The sequence below is a fragment of the Anoplopoma fimbria genome, chromosome 13 (assembly GCF_027596085.1).
Source record: "Anoplopoma fimbria isolate UVic2021 breed Golden Eagle Sablefish chromosome 13, Afim_UVic_2022, whole genome shotgun sequence".
NCBI lineage: Eukaryota > Metazoa > Chordata > Actinopteri > Perciformes > Anoplopomatidae > Anoplopoma > Anoplopoma fimbria.
Window position 1 is genome coordinate 9,971,499 of NC_072461.1, and position 24,107 is coordinate 9,995,605.

At 42.9% G+C, this 24,107-nt stretch overlaps 1 protein-coding gene across 1 annotated transcript; it reads left to right on the top strand.

Annotated features, from left to right (window-relative positions):
• Positions 1-843: 843 nt before the first annotated feature.
• nsd3 (nuclear receptor binding SET domain protein 3) lies at positions 844-20,144 on the top strand. Its single transcript, XM_054610537.1, has 24 exons — positions 844-981; positions 3,708-4,573; positions 5,531-5,785; positions 5,893-6,055; positions 6,173-6,327; positions 7,233-8,103; positions 8,195-8,295; positions 8,880-8,925; positions 9,040-9,170; positions 9,568-9,693; positions 9,802-9,928; positions 10,021-10,221; positions 11,453-11,632; positions 12,273-12,419; positions 15,163-15,319; positions 15,947-16,149; positions 16,270-16,382; positions 16,481-16,627; positions 16,731-16,853; positions 18,266-18,382; positions 18,472-18,613; positions 18,723-18,829; positions 18,920-19,124; positions 19,867-20,144. Exons 2-24 carry the CDS (start codon positions 3,752-3,754, stop codon positions 20,142-20,144), a joined length of 4,917 nt encoding a protein of 1,638 aa, XP_054466512.1. The 5' UTR covers positions 844-981; positions 3,708-3,751.
• Positions 20,145-24,107: the final 3,963 nt, after the last annotated feature.

Genomic DNA, 24,107 nt, shown 5'->3' on the forward strand with positions numbered 1-24,107 from the left:
GTTTGTATTGTCCAACAGGTGTTCGTGGTGCAAATAACCTGTGGACAACATCTTTTGTGGTACCAGGAATTCGAGGCCGAGTGAGAGGTCTTTCTTTTCCCGCTCCTCTCAGCAGCGGATCAGGCGAGGAGGCGGATGAAACCCAATCACACCGACTGGACGTTGGTGCAAACGTAACGACGGGGTCTGCATCACGGCTGGGCAGGAAAAAATAATAAAGGATGGGAAAATGAATAAAAACAAATATTTTAGACTGTTTACATACTTCATCCTTGAATTATAATTTAGTATTAAAATACATTTAAAAACTGTTTCTGTTTCTTCTCTCACACCACCCCCTCCTATAAACACATGTCCTTCTTTAATTCAGTGTATATGTGATTTATATAACACTTGTCCCTCCACTTCCTTTTTTTCTGGCCCACATTGTTTCCCCTGTGAAGGCAGATGCCATCACAAGTGAACTACACATCCCGGAGTGCTCCTCACAACCCCTCCGGTCCGGATCCCTGTGATTTTTGGCGCTGAGCTGCAGAAGAGACCGACCACAAGGCCTGGGCTGGAAAAAAAGAAAGGAAAAAAAAAAAAAAAAAAAAAAAAAAAAAGCAGGGTGCTTTTGTTGAACCAGAGGAAGAGGGAGCCAGAGATGATCATTATTATCATTATTATTATTATAATTATTACTACTAAGAAGACTGCACACAGGAGGGCGGCGAGCATTGAGCACACGTCCGTCAGCAGCAGGGTTTCTACCAAACGCTCCAGTCCCGACATTGAAGAAGAGCCAAGCTTTGGGATTGGGCAGCGAGCAGATAGCGTAACACCCCCTCCTCCTCTCTGTGGAGAATCGCGTTAAAACGAGAAAGGGAAAAAGGCCCGAGCTTTATCTATGTGACGGGATAGTTGTTTCTCTCTCTCCTTTATATTACACGAGGACCCGTGGCTGGCTGGTGTATGTGTTTAGAATGGGACACGCTGAAGGTACTGGTGTTTGTTTCATTCTGCTCTCCTTCCTCTCCTTCGTCTCGGCATCAAATCTGTGCTCTGCTCTGCTCTCCTCTTCGGCGATGAGCGTGTTGGCCATAGCTGCATGTTGTTGTCCCCCCTCCTCCTCCTCCTCCTCCGCCTCCTCCGTGTCTCCGTCCACTCGGTCCGTTTTTATCGGGGGACGTAGCTGGCTTATTTTCGGGCACATTTCTCACCAAAAGCCCCGGAGATGGAGGTATAATCGCGGCAGACCGTTTGATTTAAAGGGGCACAGGCAGCCATGTTGGCAGCGGAGCGTTAGCCTAGCCAGCGTTAGCTCCCCCCTTCATCTTCCTCCATGTGTGGGGCACATTAAACGGATACATAGCAGCTGTAGACGGTTATCCGTGTGTCCTGAAGGAGACACGGATAAACGTTGACCCCAGCCCCGTGTCGTGGTGGTTTTATACCGGCTACACGGTCCACGTCTTCCCCCTAGACTAGCCCCTTCTGGGTGCCAGGTAGCTTCAGGCTAACATCGCAGAAAGCTATAAGATCATTCAGAGAAACCTGTTTTCTGTCTGCGCAGTGGTTTTTGTCACAGTTATAAGCGGCTATTCATGTTTCCCTCAACACTTAGAAACCCTAAATAGTGACACACATGTGTAGGGAGCTGGTGGTCGTTAGTTGACACCTTTATGGATGTTTACATCACCGTTATCCACCTTTGCCAAACCCGAGCGTGTTCACTAATGAAACCCACAATCAATGGATTAGTCGATTCACTGCGAGCGTCGACACTTTTAACCTGATGAATTCATCATAATAGATATTAAAAAGTGTTCAGTAAAAAGAGGCAAAGTGGGAGCAGGGAGCTGCTCTTTGTTTTGTTTTGTGATAGCAGGCCACCATGTGTTTGTGTTGGTGAAATAAAAACACTAAATGATCCACAGCTCGTGCAGAGAGGCACCACACAGATGATTAATGGCTGTCAGAGAGGAAACTTTCTAAATCAGAAGTACAAGCTGCCTGGAATTTGTTTAAGTGTTTATGGAGGGAAGTTTAATATAATTGATGGTTATTTTTGGATCATGATTTGTGCTGATTTTTGGAGAGAGTTTGACCACACAAGTCCTCTAATGGTCCTCTAACATCCAGACAGCCCTCAAAGTTTATCAGGGCTTTGACTAACAACCTTTTTAAATACAATATGTGCAGATTCTTTTTCAATACATGGATTCATAATTTGGTCTATAAAAAATGGTCAAAGAGGCCCATCAAAATTATTCCCCAGAGCCCAAGTAAACATAATTAAATTGTTAGATTTGTCAAAACTCAAAGATAATTCAGTTTATTATCTTAAAAATAAATATTCAAATATACAAATATTCACATTTTAGAAGCAGGTAATAGTGATTTTGTTTTGACAGTTTTGCTTGAAATATTGTTCAGTTATTCTTCTAATCATTTCAACATTTGAGAGATACTGTATGTATTCTCAGGCTGGTGCTACATGTCACATAATATGCTATGACTTCAGAAAGCATCCAGGCTGGATTAGCCGCCAGGCAAAGCGTGGTACTGCTCTAGGGGCCCCCCGAAGGACCCGGGTCCCCTGGTTGCCAATTATTTTGTTTGCTCCACATGCTAATTTGTTTGCAAATATATCCCACTAAAGCACTGTATTAGCTGAAATGGTAAAAAGTAGGTGCTACAAGATTATTTTGGTTGGATTTGTTTCCTCTTATGGGACCATTAAACAGTGTAGATACAGACAATAAAGACACAACATGACTGGCAGCTGAGGTCCCTGTCTGGAATCAAACCGGGGATGCTGCATTTATATGTTATGCAGGTATGCGTCTTTACCACGGGGGCCCTGGTCCTACAGTTTCACCTTATCATGAGGTTTAATTGTACAGTTCTCTGTGTCAAAATCAAGTATAAAAATTCAGATTCTATTATGCCTTCATGGTGCATGTTGCTAAATACATGTGTTTAATAAGATGACCACAAACTGACCGACACAAGGCAAAACCAGGTTCAGCATAGTATCCCAGAACGGGAGCGCTGGTAGGTTTCTGGGCCTCTGGGCAAAATGTTAAGGAGCTGCCACTTATATGATGCACATAAACACTAGGCCCGAACAATAAAAAAAATTTTTTTTTAAATCCTATTGCGTTTATTTTTCATTGGTATTGCAAGTCCTTTATGATTTGCAATACCAGAGGAAAATATATTTTTTACATCACTATTCTCATTTCATTGAAATGATCCTGGAGTGATATTTGTGTTGATCTCTACTTAACAAAGATGTCTGTAGAATAGGATGTGTAGGTGAGGACATCCCTGCAGGACGACAGTATTTAATCTAAAATGCTACTTTGACACGTTTTGCCTGCAACAAATATTTGCCTACTGCAGATTGCCAAATGCAGTAGGCCATATTGCAATTCAGATCCAATTGTGCATCCTGTATACGTACATTATATATATAGAAAGTGTCAGGAGCCAGGGGGTCAATAGGAGCCCTCAAGGGGTCATGCAGAGAGCAGATTTGATGTATGTAATATCAAGCTGGTGGTACATGTCCAAAATATTTCTCAGGGCCTCCTTACAGGATAAATTAGATGATCTTGAACAAGTTCTTTGTCCGTCTTGGTTTTGTTGTGATAATTGTGATGGTTCGTGATGAGGATTTAATCAGAGCCTCTCTTAACTGGATTCGTCTCTGTCACCAGGTCCAGTCAAAGAAAAAGACAGTTAAGGATGCAGGAGCCCAACAATGGATTTCTCCTTCTCTTTCATGCAAGGGATCATGGGAAATACAATTCAGCAACCCCCTCAGCTCATTGACTCAGCCAACATCAGACAGGAAGGCACCTGCGACACCGGCAGTGACCCCGGCGAGGATGGTGGTCCCTCCTACGATGCTGCCCTGGATGCAGAGTTTTCTTACCCGCCGTCGGCCTCGGAGGACATGTCGCATGTCTCCAACGGCTACCCGCCCGGTCTGGGCATGTACGAGCCGCAGGCCAAGTTCTCCATGTACTCGCAGTTCCCCAACGGCTCGGCCAACGGCTATGGGGCCATCCGGAGCTACGGCGACCACGGCCTCATGCCAGGGGAGGGGACGGTCCTGAGGGGCCCGGGTCTCCAGGAGAGGCCTTTGTCTCCCGTGTCCCCGCCTCTGCACCCGCACCTCCACCACCACCACCACCATCTCCCCCATCACCACCACCACCACGCCACGCACCACTTCCACTCGAACCCGCCTCATATACAAACCCACCCGCACCCGCAGAGTCCCCCGCCACTGCCACCGCCGCTGCCCCCCTCCCAGCACCACCTGCCCCATACGCCTCACATCATGACCCACACTCTTCCCCATCCTCCCCCGTTGCTCCTGCCTCCCTCCAGTCCCCCGCCCTCCCTTGTGGACAGTACCCCTTCCTCTCAACCCTCCCACGGTCTGTCCAACACCCCTGGTGGGGTGCTGAAGAAAACCAGCTCCCCAGAGATCAAGCTGAAGATCATAAAGACGTATCAGAACGGGAAAGAGCTGTTTGAGTCTGCGCTGTGTGGAGACCTGCTGCAAGAACTGCAGGTAAATGTTTTTTTCAATGTCTTTTTTTTTTTTTTACATTTTACTCCCAAAAAATTAGTTGTTTACTCCAAAGATGTTACTCATTTAAGAGAGGGATGACATTTAAAAAAAAATACAACACTTGATTTGTTAGTTGATGTGTTTATTCATTAAAAGAATAACGTACTGTCTCCAACTTCTCAAACGAGAGGATTGTCTATTTATCTCTGTTTTAGTTTATTGTAAATGGAATATCTTCATGTTTTGAAGACCTCAGACTGGATTCTAGGAATCTGTGACAGTTTTTATACTATTTTGTGACATATTCTGAATAATGATTATTTAAAGAAATTATCTGCAGATAAATCAATGATGAAAATAATTGTTATTGCAGCATGATGAGTGTGAAAGTTCTGTCAAACTTGAACTTCTTATCTCAGTGCCCACATAACTGTACGAGCTTTTAACCACATCTCACAGTCTTTATCAATGTAAGCGTATGCCTCTTGGCTGCTCTTTACAATATTGATCTCGACATGTACTTGCTTTTATCTTTGCATAATTGTATCAATTTCTGCAAATAAGGAAGTAAACTCAAACCATAATTGTTTCACATTTTTTCTTTAAAAAATAACTTGAATGGTTAAATCCACTATCAAAAATGTTGGTGTTTAATTTCTATATGTTTAAACTCAACAGCATACATGGCATAAAATAACAAGGCAGCATTTATTGAACCACAGAAAGATTACGTCACATACTTAATACAAGTCTAATCTATCCCAAATAATGTTCATTTGGATTTGTTACACTGTGTGTATCTTGTTTTGTTTTTTTACTCGTGGATCTCTGAGGGAGTTGTGAATTCAGCAGACTGAGAGATCCATTTTTTTTAGCTGCCTTTTTATGTCAAAAGCAAAAAGTCAACCCATGTCTCCTCACCACTGTTTTTTTTCTCTTCTATTTTCTTCTTTTCAGAAGGATTCTCAGACGAACGAGACAACTCCGATGCAGCGCCGACACGAGAGGAAGAAGGAGAAGAGGAAAAAGAGCGCGCGGCTGCAGCTGCAGGTCGAGGAACAGAACCTGGACCAGAGCCAGGCGCAGACACAGGCAGGTACGACGGAGCAGACGGAGGACACCCACATCCAGCCCCGGCAGACAGAGACGCCCCCGGTCCAGACGGAGAAGCCTCAGAAGACCGTTATCAAAACTGAGCCAAAGACGCCGAAGGCAAGAGCGCTTCGGTTCACCCTCCGCAGCCTTTTGAAATTCTTTGCACACAAATCCCTGAAGCTTGTAGTGAACAATCGGTGACTCGCTCCTGTTTCCCTGTTTAGGTTCCGAAGGTCCACCATCCATCAGTGATCCAGGAGACTGGCTTCTGTAAGGAGTTTGTGATAGGAGATCTGGTGTGGTCCAAGGTGGGCACCTACCCCTGGTGGCCCTGCATGGTGTCCTCCGACCCGCAGATGAAGGTCCACACTCGCATAAACACCAGAGGTACGGGAAACACGCTCGCTGAAAAAAGAAATCACTCACAGGATCTTCCCGTTTCTTCTCACAAACTTTTGAAAGCGTGATGACATTAAACGTATTCCACCTTGTGTCTCTGTGCAGGTCACAGGGAGTACCACGTCCAGTTCTTCGGCAGCGTCGCAGAGCGAGCGTGGATCCACGAGAAGAGGATAGTCCTGTACCAGGGGAAGAAGCAGTTCGAGGACCTTCAGGCTGAGACTCTGCGCAAGGCCACAAACCCTGTAGAGAAACACAAAGTACGTACGGACGCATCTGAGAAGTGTCGTCAGTCTTTTCATATGCTATGTCAACTCTCAGTATTATGATTCTAGGAGTCCAGTGTTCTTAGTAAAAAGTATAAACTGTATACAACATATATAGAAAAAGATGAACATTTTGGTTGAAGTAGAACCTGATTGATACTGGGCTTTTTGAAACTGATGCAAATCTTTAGGAGTAACATGTTAGCTGCTCCTCTTTTTGTTCATATGTATATTTATATTCAGGATAGTATCATAGAGAATCCCTCAAGTGCAGCAGTCAGAAAGACATGAGTCAGAGGAGAAGTATTTCACAGTTCAACTCAATGCATTGTATTATTTGGGCCTGTTATTTTAAAATTTAATTTAAAAATTGTCATTTATTGGTGTTTTATTTGTAAAATCATCTATTTATTTGTAACCAATCACAAAGCACACATTTTAGAGAATTTAAGACTCAAATTTGACTTATTATTAGCAGCTCTTTAGCATTTTCTTTTGATTTTTTTTTTCTCTTCAATTTCAATTTTTTTTTTCAATTTACTGTATGAATGACTGAATTAATTAACTTTTATTTATGTTATACCAACACATGTCTCATCTATGGTGGGCTTATTAGACCCTTTACGAAAAAAAACATGATTATTTATAGTTCAACAATTTCTGTTCCTAAACTCTCATGCATTCACTAAATAACTTGCCAATTTGAAACCATTAAGTCATTTTGAGTCATTCCTCATTAACTTGTATCTTTTATATCAATAGTCTAATTTACGGGGAGCGGTGTCGTCTTTTCATTTTTAAACCAACATGTATTGGTCAATATTTGGGTAAGCCAATATTGATCAGGTTCCATTTAGGAATAAAGTTTTTTGATATTTAATTCATGTTTTCTCCTCCAGCTCCTGAAGCCCATCCCTCAGCGGGAACGTTCTCAGTGGGAGGTGGGGGTTGGCCACGCCGAGGACGCCTTAGTGATGTCGCGGCAGGAGCGCATTGACAACTACACCTTCATCTACGTCGACCCAGACCCCCATGAAGGCCCGTCCAGCAAGAAACCCAACATCCGAGCCGAGAAGCGAACCCGCCGCTCCAGCGGCTCAGTCGGTAAGAAGGAAGAGGGGGGAGTGAAGTCACCGGAGAGGGAGCAGCCGCCACGACGACTGCTGCCACGAAGGCAGTGTAGCATTTCTAACACAGACGACGGCACAAACTCCCAGGCCTCACACGAAGAGAAGAACCAGAGGGGGGACCAGCGTAAGGCCACCTCCCCGAAACCGAACGTCGGCTGCGACGCACGGCAGGACTCGCCGCCACCGGTCAGGGCCTGGAAAACAGCGGCTGCCAGGAAGCTGCTGCCTCTCTCCATCACCATGAAGAGGCTGAACGTGGAGATCACAAAGTGCGACTGGCCTCTCTTTCAGAAAAAAGCAGCTCCGTCTCCGAAAAAAGAACAAGAACAAGAGGAAGAAGAAGAAGAAGAAGAAGTAGTAGAAGAAGAAGAAGAAGATGATGAAGAAGAAGAAGAAGAAGAAGAACAGGAGAAGGAGGAGAGAGTGGCGAGGGAGTCTAGGCAGCCAGACCTAGGATACTGCTCGCCAGAGGACACCAGAGCTAAACCAGAGCCCAGTCCAGAGGAGGAGGAGGAGGAGGACGGGGACGAAGGGGAGGAAGAGGGGGAGGAGAGGAGAGGCTCCCCCGCCAGTCGGAGGAGTGAGGAGGGAGGAATGCAGCAGAACTCCTCTCCTGGATCACACCACAGCAGTCCACACGGTTGGTAACACATCGACACGCAGGGTGTGTTTTGCTGTATATCTGACGTGTTCGTAAAGTCAATAAGAGATGTTTTTAATGTGTTTTTCAGGTTCTCAAGAGAGGAAGATGCAGCGGCGGTCAGTCAGGAGCAGGTCTGAGTCAGAGAGAGGCAACGATCCCATCCCGAAGAAGAAAACCAAAAAGGAACAGGTATCTGTCCTCCGCAGAAAACAAAACAGCTCTGCACATTCCCAGTTTGATTCCAGCGTTGCACCTTTGACGCATCTGTCCCGCCGCGCATTTCCTGTACACTATTTTTCACATCGATCATCTATTAAATTAAGCAAAATTATAATGAAAAATCGAAAATCCTAGGGGTGTTATAAAAGGGGCATATTTCAGGTTCCGATGAGACAAAGAAAAAAACGATCCGGTAACTCTGGTTGAAGTCACAGATTCATGACTTTTAAGGCGTATCAGGTGCTAAAACACTTCACAGAGGTTTGTAATATTAAGAGAGGTCTTTACAACACTGGAAAGTTGTTACAGGAACAATCATTTTAAACGTTTGTATTCATCTGTCCTATTTACAGAGTAATCTACCACCTGTGTGTTTGAAAGTATGTAACGTTATTGCAAGAAAGTCTGCACGACTCGGAGAATCAATTTTTTTCGAGTGTTAATTTCGGTTTGAACATGGCCTAAGTGCGAAATTTTCTCAAACTAACCTGCTGCTACTTGAATAAAAACAAGCACCATGATGTCCTAAACTTTCTTGTTTAACCTCCTCACAGGCCGAGATGGCTCCCGAGACCACGCTGAGGACCGGTTCACAGAAAGGTAGGGGATCCGTCTGTCATGCCTCCTGTAAAACATCTGCGGTGGGGGAACTCCTTAGACTTAAAAACCATCCATATTTCTCCATATTCCATATTTTTTTTTGCAATGCTCTAGGAGCCAGTGAGATCTCAGATGCCTGCAAACCCCTGAAGAAGAGAAGCAGAGCGTCGACAGATGTGGAGATGGCGTCTTCTCAGTACAGAGACACCTCTGACTCCGACTCTAGAGGCCTCAACGACCCACAGGTAGACTCAGGAAAACAAGAACAGAAATACACACACACAATGAAAATACTGCAATATCAATTAACAAATGTCAACATGCAGAAGTCAGACTTAACAAACTTACATAATGAATTAACAACTTTTGCTTACTTAAAGATAAAAGACAATATTTACGAGACAAACCTTCAGTCATCTGATCATCATTTTGAAACATGTGACTGGGACGTACTAAACCATGAATCAAATGATTCACTATTTTAATAATAAAAGTAATCATTTGTTGCAGCCCCGATCACACCGTTCACTAGTCTGGATGTTTACACACTTTAAAGAGCAGCTGAGCAGGCTTACATGTGGTCACATCTGTGCTTCTTCACACCAAACACAACAACACGCTCACTCTGTCTCCATCTCCCAGGGTTTATTTGGGAAGAGTCTCGATAGTCCAGCAGCAGCCGACGCAGACGCTTCAGACACTCAGTCCGTGGACTCCGGCTTGTCCCGTCAGGACGGCAGCACCGGCAAGAGAGACACCGTCTGCCAGGTCAGCGGCGCTCAGGAGTCATCATCTCAGTTGTGTCTCGCTCTCTCAACAAGCTTCCAGTTATAGATTTACGTCTTTCTCTCGCTTTCTCTCGATGATTGTTTGTAGATCTGCGAGTTGTACGGAGAGGGCTTAGCGGTGTGCGAAGGCGACTGCGGCAGACAGTTTCACCTGGACTGTCTCGGCCTGACGTCCCCACCAGAAGGAAGATTCACCTGCCTGGAATGCAGAAATGGTGAGTGAATCGGGAAACACAATCTCCACCGTCGCATCTGTAGTGTTTGGCTCTGTGCATTCAACGACTCTCTCTCATTCTTTATCTTTCAGGCAATCACAGTTGTTTTAGCTGTAAAACGGCAGGCCGGGAGGTGACGCGCTGCTCCGTGTCCGGATGCGGTTGTTACTACCACGAGGACTGCGTCCGCAAGCTCCCAGGCACGACCGCCGGTTCGGACGGAGGCTTCTGCTGCCCTCAGCACAGCTGCTCTACCTGCTGCCTGGAGAGAGACCTGCAGCGGGCCAGTAAAGGTAAAGCAGCTCCTCTGATTTCCTCCTTGAGTCTGCAGTGGAAGCTGTGGGGTAATGAGTCGGTGCTACGTCAGCAAAGTGTATAAAAACAAAACTTTCTTTCTCCATTACATTCAGGCTTCTCGCTGATGTTATTGCCCAATAGCAATAGAAAAAGGCGAAGGCTTTACTTCCCTGTTAGAATATGGGAGAGAGAAGAAATGCAAGAGGAAGACATTGTGTGTTTTTCTAGGGGAAATTCAGATTGAGAAAGAGAGGACTTTAAAATCTTGCACTGCATATCCTGCAGAGCGTTTGGCGTCACTTTTTTGCAACAAACATCCAGTTTCACCTGAAACTTAAAGTGCTCTGTTTGGTTTTTTTAAGTGTGTGGCATCTAGAGGCTGCAGACCAACTGGTGAAAAACAAAGTAATATTCCTGGAAATGTCTTTTTTAGATGATGGTGCATTATATTTGCTGGCAATAGCACATCTGCAAAAAAAGGGGAAGAGATGAACAACAAAGTACAGATATCGTGTGGTTTTATAAAGATTCTCAGATGCAGAGGTGCCAAAAATGCGGCTAGAAAAAGTCACATTGTGACACCGTCAGCTACTTTTAGTATCTTTGACACGAGGCAGGATTATTGCAGTTTGTGTCTGTGTGGATGGTGTGGGTGCATTTTTACATAGTGATGGAGAATATGATGCCTGTTTTAGGCCCCAAAAGGTAATCATTTTAAATATTTCAGAATCAGAAGCTGTTTATTGCCAAGTTACACATTTGGCTAGGTTATTCATTCATTTCACACAAAAATAAAACATTTAAGAGTTAAGTCCAATAAAAAATGCATACTTGTGTAGCAGAACTTAGTTATTTCTTCTTTTCAACCACATTAGACACCTCACAACCCTCCAGATTTACCGTGTGACCCTTTAGACCCTCCAAAACCTCAAGTGTTAAAATGTAATGCCGGAGCCTGTTTCACCTTTTTTTGTTATTAAAGTACAATGAAGCAAGGGGGAAAAATAAGATTTTAATAGCTGAGGACTAGAATGTTTTGGCCACCAGAGAAAGCACCAAGTGGTTGCAATTTATCCTTCTGATTTCCTTTTAATTACAGCTGAAACCCTTAAAGGAAACCGACCTCATTCATTAAAAAAAAAACTCCATAGTGACAGGGAGTGAATATATTTTCCCAGCTGTACAATATCACTCAGCTGTCCCTCTCCTCCGCGTCACCACTTCCAGGTCGCCTGATGCGCTGCATCCGCTGTCCAGTGGCCTATCACACGGGGGACGGCTGCGTGGCGGCGGGCAGCGTGGCCCTCACCCATCACATCATGATCTGCAGCAGCCACGGCGGCTCCAAGCGGAACGGCCTCCTCAGCTCCCCCATCAACGTGGGCTGGTGCTTCCTGTGTGCCAGAGGTAAGCTCTCACAACTGCAGCCGTGTTTTTTTTTTAGTTTCTTTTATTCTAAAGCAGTTATCCCGAACAGACACATTTTGGACATTCTTAATATCGCCACAATTGGCAAAATCTGTTCTTCTGAGTAGTACTTCACATATAAGGGCATCAACAAGACTTGATCGCCCTCCATGAATGTCATCTTAGGGAAATAACCTTTTTTTTTTTTACTCATTAAGTCACAACTGCAGTACCATCTCATGAGTGAAAACTGAAACCTCGTTTTAATCTTTTAATATAACATGTTTCATGAAATGTAATGTTTGTTTTTTTATCACGATACTAATATTATGAATGATCCAGGCTGTTACACTGCACTCTGTCCTGGATGGTGACAAGAAAACACAGGATTCACCCTTTTTTTTTTTTAAAAAAAATGACTTTCAACCAGTTGTGCTGTCCAAGTTGAGTGCACTGTTTGGCCTCTTTGTGTCAGGACAAACTTTATTTTACTTGTTTGTGTGTGTGTGTGTGTGTGTGTGTGTGTGTGTGTGTGTGTGTGTGTGTGTGCGTGTTTGCGTTCTCTCTTCTTTGTGAATTTTGGGTAATTTCGAGTTTTGACTGCGGCTCACCCCCGTCTCTTCCTGTGTGTCTTGTGTAGGGCTGTTAGTGCAAGACCTTACTGACACCATATTAAGTTCATATGCCTATAAGTCCCACTACCTTCTGACTGAGTCAAATCGTGCTGAGTTGAAATTACCTATGATTCCCTCTCCTTCGTCAGCTACCAAAAAGAATGTTGGGAAAGGTAACTGAACCGATTTTCTCTTTCTCCTTTTGTCCCACTGGTCTGTGTTTGTGTCGTGCCTGCTCCCCCCTTTTTTTTTTGTATGCATTTTTCATTTCAAAGCCTTAAGGTGCAAAGTTAATTAACTGGTTTAAAAAAAATGCAGTTAATTTCAATGCAGAGTGGCGCAAAGTAACTTCAGCCAAGTTCCCTAACACATTAACAGAAAACAATGGGCTTCCTGCAAGAACACTTTTCTACTATTATTCCAAACCCTCTCCTCTCAAGGGCGTATGAGAAGTCAGATTTACCAAATTAAGCCAGACATTTTGACTTATCACTGTAGTAAAATCACAGGTGTAAATAACAAAATTAATCAAATTCAAAAGCCGCTTCAGTTTCAGTGTCCTGTTATAAAACAGAGAAATTGTTAATAATGCTGTGCATTGCCCACTGGGACAATTAAAATGTATCTTTGTGTAAAAGGCGCGTTGCAATCATAGTTTGCATAATTGATTCCCCCAGATTTGTAATATATACTGTAAGGCTTTTCCGCTTTCAATCAAGAGTGAGACGATAAGCTGGAAGAGAACGGCAGACAAAACCACAGTTTAGACAATATTGATACTGCTGACAGCGATGTGTCATCAGGGCACCGCTGTACTGACTCAGAAATGAAAAAGATTTTGTGATTAAAAAATTCTACACTCAAAGTTCACTTCCTGTGGCCAAGGCTCTCTTCAGCAGATGGAACGTGTAACTTGGTCGCATGTAGGGAAGAACCGATATAAAATATTCAATAGAATTCCGTATGTGTATACTATTTACACAATAAACTTGAATTAAAATTAAAATTGACACATCTGTTAATGCATTAAGAAATGTAAGAACTTTACAATTTAATAATAAACGACAATGCTTTATATTTATTTGTTTTACAAATCTAAGAAATAACTTTTTAAACATTGGTATCGAATCGTTCCTTGGTATCGGCCGATACAAAAGGCCCAGTTATCGCTATATGTATTGGGAATGACACAAAGTCTGTTTCCCTAGTCACGTGACAACAGGTGGTCATATAACCTCTGTGTCTCTGTTGGCGTCGCATGGGACGTCCCATTGTAGGAGAACCTTGAGTTAAGATATCTAAATCGCAGCATAGGTTGTTTTTTTTTCCAAGGAGGAACCTCCACGTTCAAAGAAGAAATAGTTTGACCCGACGTTAGATGCTAAAAGATGACATGGTGTCACAGAGATGGTTGAGAGATTACTATACAGCAGGTGATGTGAGATGCAGCAGAGGCTTTTCTTAAAAATGCCAATAAAATCAACTATCTTTGGCAAACCATGATAAATTGGTCTACTGTAGAAATACATTTTTATTTAGTTATTGATATTTGGACAAAGGCTGTCTGTTCTCTATGAATATTATTTTGTGCATACCCAGGAAGACGTTACTGCAACAAGTTCTATTAAATCACTCGTATGTGCCACTTAAGAACAAGTCTGTTCGTATGTGTGGTTCTTGCACGAGGCCCATTGTGAGATTATTTCGCGCTGTGCATGAAAAATCTGGATATAATATCTCTGCAATTGTGTTTTTATGAACAAGTTAAATCAAACGTTCTTTAAATTATCAACATGACAAATGTCTTTGCTGGGAACAAGCATAATTGGTCACCAAACCTCCAGTGGGTTAACTACTTTATGATGCTGTGGATTAGTCCAGGTCCTGTCTGGTGTTTGTGGAGCTTATCGCTGCTGGAGGGCCCGCTACTTCTCTGCTTCAGCACTCTGGGCTTGTTTTTTTTTTTTTTTTTTTGTTTTTTTTTCTTCTAAAGGCCTCACACCCCTTTTTGTGCTGACTGCAACTAATTTATTTTTTTGGTCGACTGAATTTCTAAGACGAAATTTAATTCTGCTCACCTTGTTTTCTCGAGCCATGACCTGCCTTGAATGGAATATATTCTCAATCGGGACGAGATCGGATCACAGTCGATCAAAGATGAGCACTAGATTAGGGAGATTACTCTCTTTCAAAGTTGCATAAAGTGTTTTTGCAAATTGCAAAAATTGTAAAATACATGATTCCATGCAAGCTGGTCTGTGCAGGATGTGGTATGTGTGATGGGGAACGTTTGCTTTACTGGCAGGACTGCATGCCTGCTTTTTAAGTATAACCCTGATTCTTTGTTAACTCGCTGGCTGATATTTTATTCCTGTTCTGCCGCATGTATTTCCCGTAGACTGGTCTTGGTACAGTGCTCTGAATCCGTTTGCCAGACATGCTGTAACTGCTGAAATTAAAGTTGCAACTGTGCTGAGAACACGCAGGTGTTTCCAACCACGTTTAGTCCTTTTCATGCAGTGGTGGCTCTCACAGGAGCCTCCACTCAAACAAAAAAGCTCCTGGCATTCATTTTTGAATTCCAGAATAATGCTCAGATGTAATTATGGTAGCTTTTAGATACAAATAGTTTCCCTATATGAGCATTATTTTCATATCACACCAGATGTATTTGTAGTATTTGCACTTTTTCTCAGGCTTGTCTGCAAATGAGATTCAGAGTTTGTCCAGGTTTTAAGGTGCATCACCTAATCAATCACTCCTCCTCTCTTTGCATACCCATTTCCCACAACGCATGCACACACACACACACACATGACACCCACTCACACACAAACACACACACACACACACACACACACACACACACACCCAAACACACAAACACACATACATGTATACATCTTACAAATGTAGGAGGCAAGTTGCTGTGCTGCGACACATGCCCGGCTTCCTTCCACCCGGAGTGTCTGGAGATGGAGATGCCGGCGGGGGCGTGGTCCTGCAGCGATTGCAGGGCGGGGAAGAAACCGCACTACAAACAAATTGTCTGGGTCAAACTGGGCAACTACAGGTACGCACAGAGCACTGGTCATAGGGCTGCTGAGGGGGTTTGTGCAACTATCCGTTTATTATACGATGAAATTTAAGTTATAAGTCTGGTTAAAAAAAACACTGAACCATCACCGATTTATGTCCTCAGTAGGGACAAATGGCCTTTGGTCTGAAAACCTCAGACAGTCTAGCTACAGGCTAACGTATTGTTGGTCTTTTTGTAGCATTAGATTTATAAAAATATGGAATATCACAAGTTTTATTCTAGAAGTTCAGTGCAACAAATTGGCTTTGCACCAACAATGGGATGGGATGTGTTATTTTAGACGCAGGGGACATGAATGTCTCATCCATGTAAGAAAGCATTATGTGCCCTAAATACTGCCTTTTTATTGGCCAAACATGAAGCTCTCATAGATCAGAGATCTTTGATTTTTGCAGGCGCTTGATAAAACAATGTTTGTTGCCATAAACAAATGAATTATCATTCACATAGTCCGTTTCAATGGGAAGGAATTAAGAGCATGCAGGTGTGACTCTGCACTCGTGTCATAATAACTCTAGATGACAGATTTTAGGGTTTGTGTTTTCCTCACACTCTTCTTTGTCCTCACTTTTCAACGCCCCCGTCCCGCTCCCCTCTCAGGTGGTGGCCGGCGGAGATCTGCAACCCTCGCCTGGTGCCGTCCAACATTCAGAGCCTCCGCCACGACGTCGGCGACTTCCCCGTCTTCTTCTTCGGCTCCCACGACTACTACTGGATCAACCAGGGCCGCGTCTTTCCTTACGTGGAGAACGACAAGAACTTTGTCACGGGTCAGATCAACATCAACAAAACTTTCAAGAAAGGTAATTTCTTACCAAAAAGGTTTTCTCTCTGACTTTTGAGACAAATCAGCTGTGATTCTCATGTGTTTTTTTGAGAGATGCAGAAGGGTGAATCTCTGAGATGTTGTTGATGCGTTTCAGCTCTGGAAGAAGCAGCCCGGAGGTTTCAGGAGCTCAAGGCACAGAGGGAGAGCAGGGAGGCTCTAGAGCAGGAACGCAACTCTCGCAAACCTCCGCCCTACAAATTCATCAAGGTGATGTTATATTTTAATATACAACTTCAGACAAATAACCCCAAAAATTGTATCAGTTCAGTGTTTTTACTTCTGCTGTTGGTGTTTTCTTGTATCAGTCCAACAAACCAGTGGGGAAAGTGCAGGTGCATGTAGCTGACTTATCGGAAATCCCACGATGCAACTGCAGACCAACAGACGAGCACCCTTGCAGCCTCCACTCTCAGTGTCTCAACCGCATGCTGCAGTACGAGTGTCACCCACAGGTCGGAGCGCTATAAGTTATTTAGCTTACCCCTCCAACTTTAAAACCAGTGAGACTATGCTCAGGAATGGCCCCTTACCTTTTGTGTGTGTTGCCGTTGTCAGGTGTGTCCTGCAGGAGACAGCTGTGAGAACCAGTGTTTCTCCAAGCGGCTGTATGCAGAGACGGAAGTGATAAAGACAGACGGGCGCGGTTGGGGCCTCAGGACCAACCAGGCTCTCAGGAAGGTGGGTGTTGAGTTCCTTTTATCCAAAACAGCTTCAATGGGTCACTGTTATTTAATTTTTATGTATTTACTGTAATCATAAACGTTAACTAAACCAATCCTAAATCATGAATATCTTGACCATCAAGTTTTTTTTATCTAAACTAGCTTCCTAATCAAATTACAAAACAGAGATTTTAGAAGTTTAGTCAAAATCTGACAACGTGATACTAAAGGTCAAGTGTCATGTTATGCTCTTATGGCGCACTGCAGGCATCATTTGAAATGCTAAACGCCACAAATCCAGCAGTATTTTAGGAAAAGGTCGCTATTTAGGCAACATTTTTGCAGATAGGCAACATTTTACAGATACTTCTTACCTTCTTGTCTTTTATCAGCAAGATATTAACTGAATTTGAGTTAAGAAGTGACAGCTGATGTTAATTATCCCCCGCAAACTTTGTCATTTTAATCAGTGACAGCGACAGTATAATTGTAACTGATAGTGAATAATTAAATTCTTTAATAATATATGGTCCTCAAGAGAAAAAAAAATCATAGCTTTTGAATCCTTTAGCCCTGCGGGGAAAAAAACAGCTTTGGTCGCCTGGTCCTCATTTGATGCTAAGAAATCAAATCAAGCTCAGATTAGAGGCGTCAAAGCAGTTTGGCCATTTAAAACGAAAGGGTTACTTCAAAACCTGCACGTCGGATGCTTTCAGTGCGTTTGGGCCTTAAATGTTCAATATGACGGTTTTCCCTGCTGAGCCAGCACTGCTCTCCGTTAGGCCTTTTGATGCCCAATAGTGCGGAGAACAAACTACATAATCAGGAATTGCAAAATTGGTTAACTTTTTCCTCTTAGTTGCAACATCCTCTGTGGTCAAGATTTCCCTCAATATAGTGTATTGGAGACTCTATGACTCAAGGCTTGTGCATAATCAAATTCGAAAATCAAACGAGGACTAGAGTGAGTCACAAAAACATATGTTTCTTAATGGAAGTGACATTTGAAAGCAGAAACATGTCATTGCAATGTGACATAGGGACCAGAGGAGAAAATATATCATTAAAGCAGTTATGATGAATTCTAAGAAAATTCAAAGCATTCAGGTATCATTGAGCAGTGAAAATTTCAGATGAGTCGGTAAAAAATATGCTAATCCAAACCAACCTAAACCAAATCTTTAATTTCTTCTTTCATCAGATAGGTGACAGTAGAGAGGAGCAGAAAGAAACGTGGAGGTTGATTAAGGTCCCAGCCTGTTGTGTATTTTAGGTCTGAAATGACTTTGATCTGCCAATCAAATACCTAATGACCTTGGCTTTGAGACAAATCGCTCTTGACATTGACTCCCACCCTTCTCACTAATTGCATGTCATTTTAAATAAGAGTGTCTGTGCTAAAAATGTAATGCTTGTTCTTTCCTCCAGGGCGACTTTGTGACAGAGTACGTGGGAGAGGTGATTGACTCGGAGGAGTGCCAGCAGCGGATCAAGCGCGCCCATGAGAATCAGGTGGCCAACTTCTACATGCTCACCCTCACCAAGGTAACGCCAGTGACGTGGGTGAATGTTGTTTCGGAAGGAGGAGAACTCCTTAAACCCCGGTGTCTCAAATGTCCGTCTTTCACTCACAGGATCGCGTGATAGACGCCGGCCCGAAAGGAAACTCGTCTCGCTTTATGAACCACAGCTGCAGCCCGAACTGTGAAACCCAGAAGTGGACGGTGAACGGGGACGTTCGCATCGGACTCTTCACCCTCTGCGACATCGAGGCCGGTGAGTTCACATGGAAACATAATACACATGTGTGATGACATTCCTACGTTACCTGCTCTCATAGCAAGCCGGGCGATTTCTTGAAATCTCGTCTCTGGTGTTCCCTCAGACACGGAGCTGACATTCAACTACAACCTGCACTGCGTTGGCAACAGGAGGTCGTCTTGTCACTGCGGATCAGACAACTGCTCTGGGTTCCTCGGGGTGCAGCCAACGGTGAGGGCATCAACCTGTCTCCGTCACACATAAGGTTCAAGAGCAACCCTGACTTTGTAAAGCTTATTTTTTTAACGATGTTTCCTCCAGAGCGCCGTGGTGATGGAGAAGGAGGAGAAGGCCAGGAACGCCAAGCTGAAGCCGAAGAAGCGGAAGCTGCGGCCGGAGGGCAAACACACACACGAGTACTTCTGCTTTTGCTGCGGGGAGGGAGGCGAGCTGGTGATGTGCGACAGGAAGGACTGTCCGAAGGCGTACCACCTGCTGTGTCTCAACCTCACCAAGCCGCCATACGGTAATGACACAATGAGCTTGGCCACGTGTGAGAAAATCTGTCCATGCATGATTTCAAAATCCTACTGATAACAATCTCAGCTGATTTCAGCAGCATAACGTACCGTTTAGGATGCTAAAACTAACATAACTTACTTTAACAACATGTCAATTCCCCCAAAATACGTTTTGCTTTGTGACCCCTCAAAACAAGCACTGATTTAGGAAAGAATATTTTCTTCCCTGTTTTATCTGAATCATTTTGGAGGCCTGAAGAGGTTAATTCAGTAATTTTTAAGTAAAAAAGGAAATTTTACAGAAAGGTCTTAAAAACATTTAAGACCACACACAAAAAACAACATTTTGTGGTAGAATTCTTTTTTTCTTCAGCTTTCATGTCGTTAAAATCATCTCACAAGCCCTCAGATTTGTTTCAGGCCTCTTGTGGAGGTCACCCCGGCTGGGAACAACCGTCCTCTCACTTTGGTTTTATCTGCTGAGGTATTTTAGATATCGACCTTTGACGAAACAGTTAATAATACTTAAAATGACAACATTGTTTCTGTTGAACAAAATGTGATGTTTCACTGGTCTGAAGCATTGTCGGCACTCACAGTGTAAATCATTTTCAAACAGAAATTTCCAGAGGCTTGAAAATAAAAATAAAAATGCAGTGATTCACACAAGGAAGCAGAGATAGGAACTTGTCTGAAACCAACTTGAAGTTGAGTGGCAGTAATATGAATTGACCTCTCTGTCTGCAGGACGCTGGGAATGTCCGTGGCACAACTGCAGCGTGTGCGGCGCCCCGGCCTCGTCCCTCTGTGACTTCTGCCCTCGCTCCTTCTGCCAGGATCACGAGGCGGGGGCACTCACCTCCTCCACCCTTGAAGGCCGCCCCTGCTGCTCCAGCCACGACCCCGTCAGCCCCCTGGGCTCAAACTCCAGCTCGGCCCAGCCTCGCCGCTCCGCCCTGAGCCCCGGCGGTGTCAAGGAGGAGCCGCAGGCGGAGGAGGAGGCGGGCCAGCCGGCTTCAGAGTGACACCGCGGCTCCCCTCAATACCTCATTCCCTGTAAAGTGCGCTCCCGTTTAGCCTCCTGGGCTCCGATCCCGCTGTGACGAAAGGGAATACAGTGCTGTTATTTTCGTTATTTCTTTTTTTAAACCAGTGCCACGGTCTGATGCCCGGGACACGCTGACGAACACCTCGATGCCGTTTGTTACGAGTGCAGAGCGACCGGAGTGTCGGCAGGAGGAAGTGACCAGGCATCATTGTGCACCGTTATCCCTCCTCTCTTTGTCACAAACACCACCACTAATGCTCTCCACAGATCAGACCAGACCACCACCTCATTATGTTTCTTTTTGTGTGGAAATTTTAAGTGTTGTCACGTCTTCAGATACTTGAATTTTGAGGAACTAAACGAGTAAGGAGAGAAGAACAGGAGGAGGAGGAGGATGTGAAGCTGAACATCTCTACCGTCATGCTGCTCCTCTCCTCGCTTTAAGCTGTGGTCGGCATTCCACACACAGGATGGCTGTCTGGAAAAGGGCCGGCCTCCTCCTCCTCCACAGCCAATCATCACTCCAGACGTGATCGTATTTATCTCCTCTTCTTTTTGTTCTTGGAGGAAAAAATAAAGGGCAGGAGAGGGGGGTGACCAATTTTTGTGCAATTGGACCACACTACATTCCAACCTTCCTTAGACATGGTTTTAATATACTTATGGGTATAGATGAATATAATTATATACAGTATCTATGTTTGTTAATGTTTACAGACAGATTCTCTCACTTCATCTCGGTGAGTGGCGTATTACGTTTGTTTGTTTCGGTGTTAAGCATTGCGCAGACCTCCTTGTGAACATAGTCCTATTAAGGTGAAATATAATGGTATATAGTGTAATGGTATGACATTACAGAAGTACTTGTGATTTTTCATATTACCAGTCTCACTCGCCATGTGTACATAAATTGGCTCATGATATTGTAAAGTACGTGAAGATCTGGAGGGGCGGAGCCTCGCCTCTGGTTGTTCCTGGAAGAAGGAAACTCTGTTTTGTGTTTTTTTTTGTTGTTTTTTTTAAACGACACAACAGATCCTTTTTATTTTATTAAGTTCTGTTCCCACATTTCCTCCAGTTGCAATTGCTGTTATTTGTATTGTAGACGGAGGAGCTCAGCTTGTAATCACTGGTGCTGTCTTAAAGTATTGTTGATCAGCCTTAAGTTTGGTTCTGGCTGTAGTGACTATTGCCCAGATGCAGTCCATTTCAGTAACGTCGTGTACTGTGACCTCTTTGATGCTTGGTTCTTTTTTTTTTTTTGGTTTTTTTTTCCCGCCAAACTTTCCCTGAAAAGCACTTTTACACAGCTTGTCGTTACACAATTTAGCTAGGTCATACATTTATACAGAAATGTGTATTAAAAGAACATAAGACAAGTGTTTCAAAATGGATACCTCTTCTTGTAGTTCTGTCGGAATTATAACCGTGTTGAAACTTTTTTTTTTTTTTTTTTTTTCTCTCTCTCTCTCGAGTTGCTGGGCGTGGATTATTATTATTTTTTTCTTTGAGGAAAGTGGCCTAAACACTGCTGGTTTGTTTTGGCACAAGTACGAATGACTGCCAGCTCGGCTTCGTACAGAAAAAGTCTGCAGTGTCCTCGAGACGCACTTCTTCATGTTCCACCCGGAGAACATCCTCAAGTCTGGGCTTCGTGTAAAGACGTAATGGTATAACAACAGTCCAGTATGATGTACAAATACAAACTCCTGTACAGTGTTTTTAATCGCTCATCCGTCAAATCCACATTTTTTTGTATTTATTGCACCACATTTTATACCAATTTCTTTTTTCAAACACCAGTGCAGTACTTTGTCTCCCTTTCTCCACGATGGTGTAAGTGAAATAGACTATTATTATAAAAAAAATACTTAAAAAACACGGGGAGTTTTTACACAATATCTGTATTTAGTCATTGCATAAGTTTTTGTTTATTTTTACATTCGGTGTAATGATTCCACACACTTTGGTGACAGATGCTGCTCATCGACCTGTATCGTGACTCACTGTAATTGGTGTTTTAAAAGCAGTGTGAAGCAGTTCAATATAGGAATGTAAAGTTTCAGTTCCACAGCAGTTTTTGTCTTTTTTTTTTTTATAATTTTTTTTTTTTTTGCTTGTGATTCTATCCCGGTTACATGACTGTTTGTTTGGGTTTTCTGCCCTTAATTATTATCTTAATTATTCGTTTTTTAAAGCGTATTGTTATGGTCGGCCTTTAGAGTCGAGCTACAGGGTGAAACTGTGCCAATTTTTCCAAATATTTCAGATCATGTAGGCTCTCTTAAAATGCCGAGAGTACATTCAGTCAGTTTCCAGTTTATCAAGAACAATGAGCTAAAACTAATGCAGTCTGATACAACAGTCCTGCAATAAATCCTCCTTCATGACAGTTATGATGTTCAGGATACTGAAGCTTTTCTAAAGATGTGTTGACTCAACTTTACGGTCATTTTGAACACTGTGTGGTTTGAAGTGCCGTTGAACTGTACAGCGTTTGACTGACGGGTGTTTCTAATATTCATTCTACTCTCATTGATATAAACAAGGTAGACAAAATATAAGAGACACTTATGATAATATAATGCAATGCAATTCAACAGCATAAATTGAATCAACACCTCCCTATAAAATTAAGATTATAACCTTTGTGAAGGAGGATTCATTGCATGGACTGTTGGGTTAGACTTTAGACTGCATTTGTTTTTAGCTCGTTGTATCTGATGAACTGGGTGTTAATCATTTAGAAAAAGACTTAAAAAAGAGGTTGGGGAAAAAAGAAAGGGAGCCATTGAATGCAGAAAAGTCTTCTTGTGTCACACTGCACATACATCATTCTGCACAGTGAAGTAAAGAACATTACTGTAAGTAAACCATTTTTTTGAGTGGAGGAGGACTTCAGTATGCTAAATATCTGCACATAATGCATACATAAATAACAGAGGCACATAATCATCTTGTACTTAAATGTCTGTATTTCAGAGGATTTAATGTTACATTTTTGTGAACTCTTCTGCATTCAACAGCTGCTCTTCTTTTGTCATTCTGTTATCACTGACCCTTTTTAGGGAGCTTTTTTTCTCGTGGATTCCTGAAAAGAAAAAAAAGAGTCTACTTGAGGTTTTCTTGCTGCTGCCTGATTTTGCCAAACTCTTCAAATTCAGAGACACATTTTTTGTTCAGTATAAAAATAAGGTGTTCAGTATCAGGACGGTGCATCTCTAAAACACTTTTACTGACAAACTCCAAACAGTCTGCATGTGTAAACTTGAATTATTTTCATTTTTATTATTTATTTATGTACATCTTTTTCTTTTTTTACACGTGAGATTATCGGACCACAGGTGTCCTTGACTCTTGTGTTTGGGGCTTCAGAGAAATTGTCTGAGTTGTGATTATATAACTGGTCTTAAAGCCTTTTATTTTTTTTCCTGTCTAGGTGCCTGTTCAGATGAAATGCATGCTTCCAACATCAGACACTGGTTTAATCCACTTCAGTTGGAGAGTCTCTTTAAATGCATTTTTTTTTTTTAATGCCAGAGTTTTGTCTTTATTTGTGTTCCTTTTTTATTTTTTCTTGCACAGTTTGTGTTACTGCCTTTATTTTATGATGTTTTTGCACCTGCAGATCGCATGATCATTGTGCCAGTTTGTCCTCGCCTGCCCCTCTCAGCTGATTCAGCAGCAGTATTACTTCTGCCTCATTTTCAAGTGTCCCAGCGTGCGTCATTTCATTCACTTAGAATTCTCTCTCTGTCTGTTTTTTTTTTGTTGGTTTCTTCTCATCGTAGTGCCCACATTTGTTTTTAACAGCATGTTTGCTCTCATTTAAGTGACCCTTAAATATGCCCAAGGAGGATTTTGTGTCCAGGATTATTATATATTTTTTTTCTATACTCACTTAAATTTACGATGGAACCCCCTTTGTATGTCAACGGGT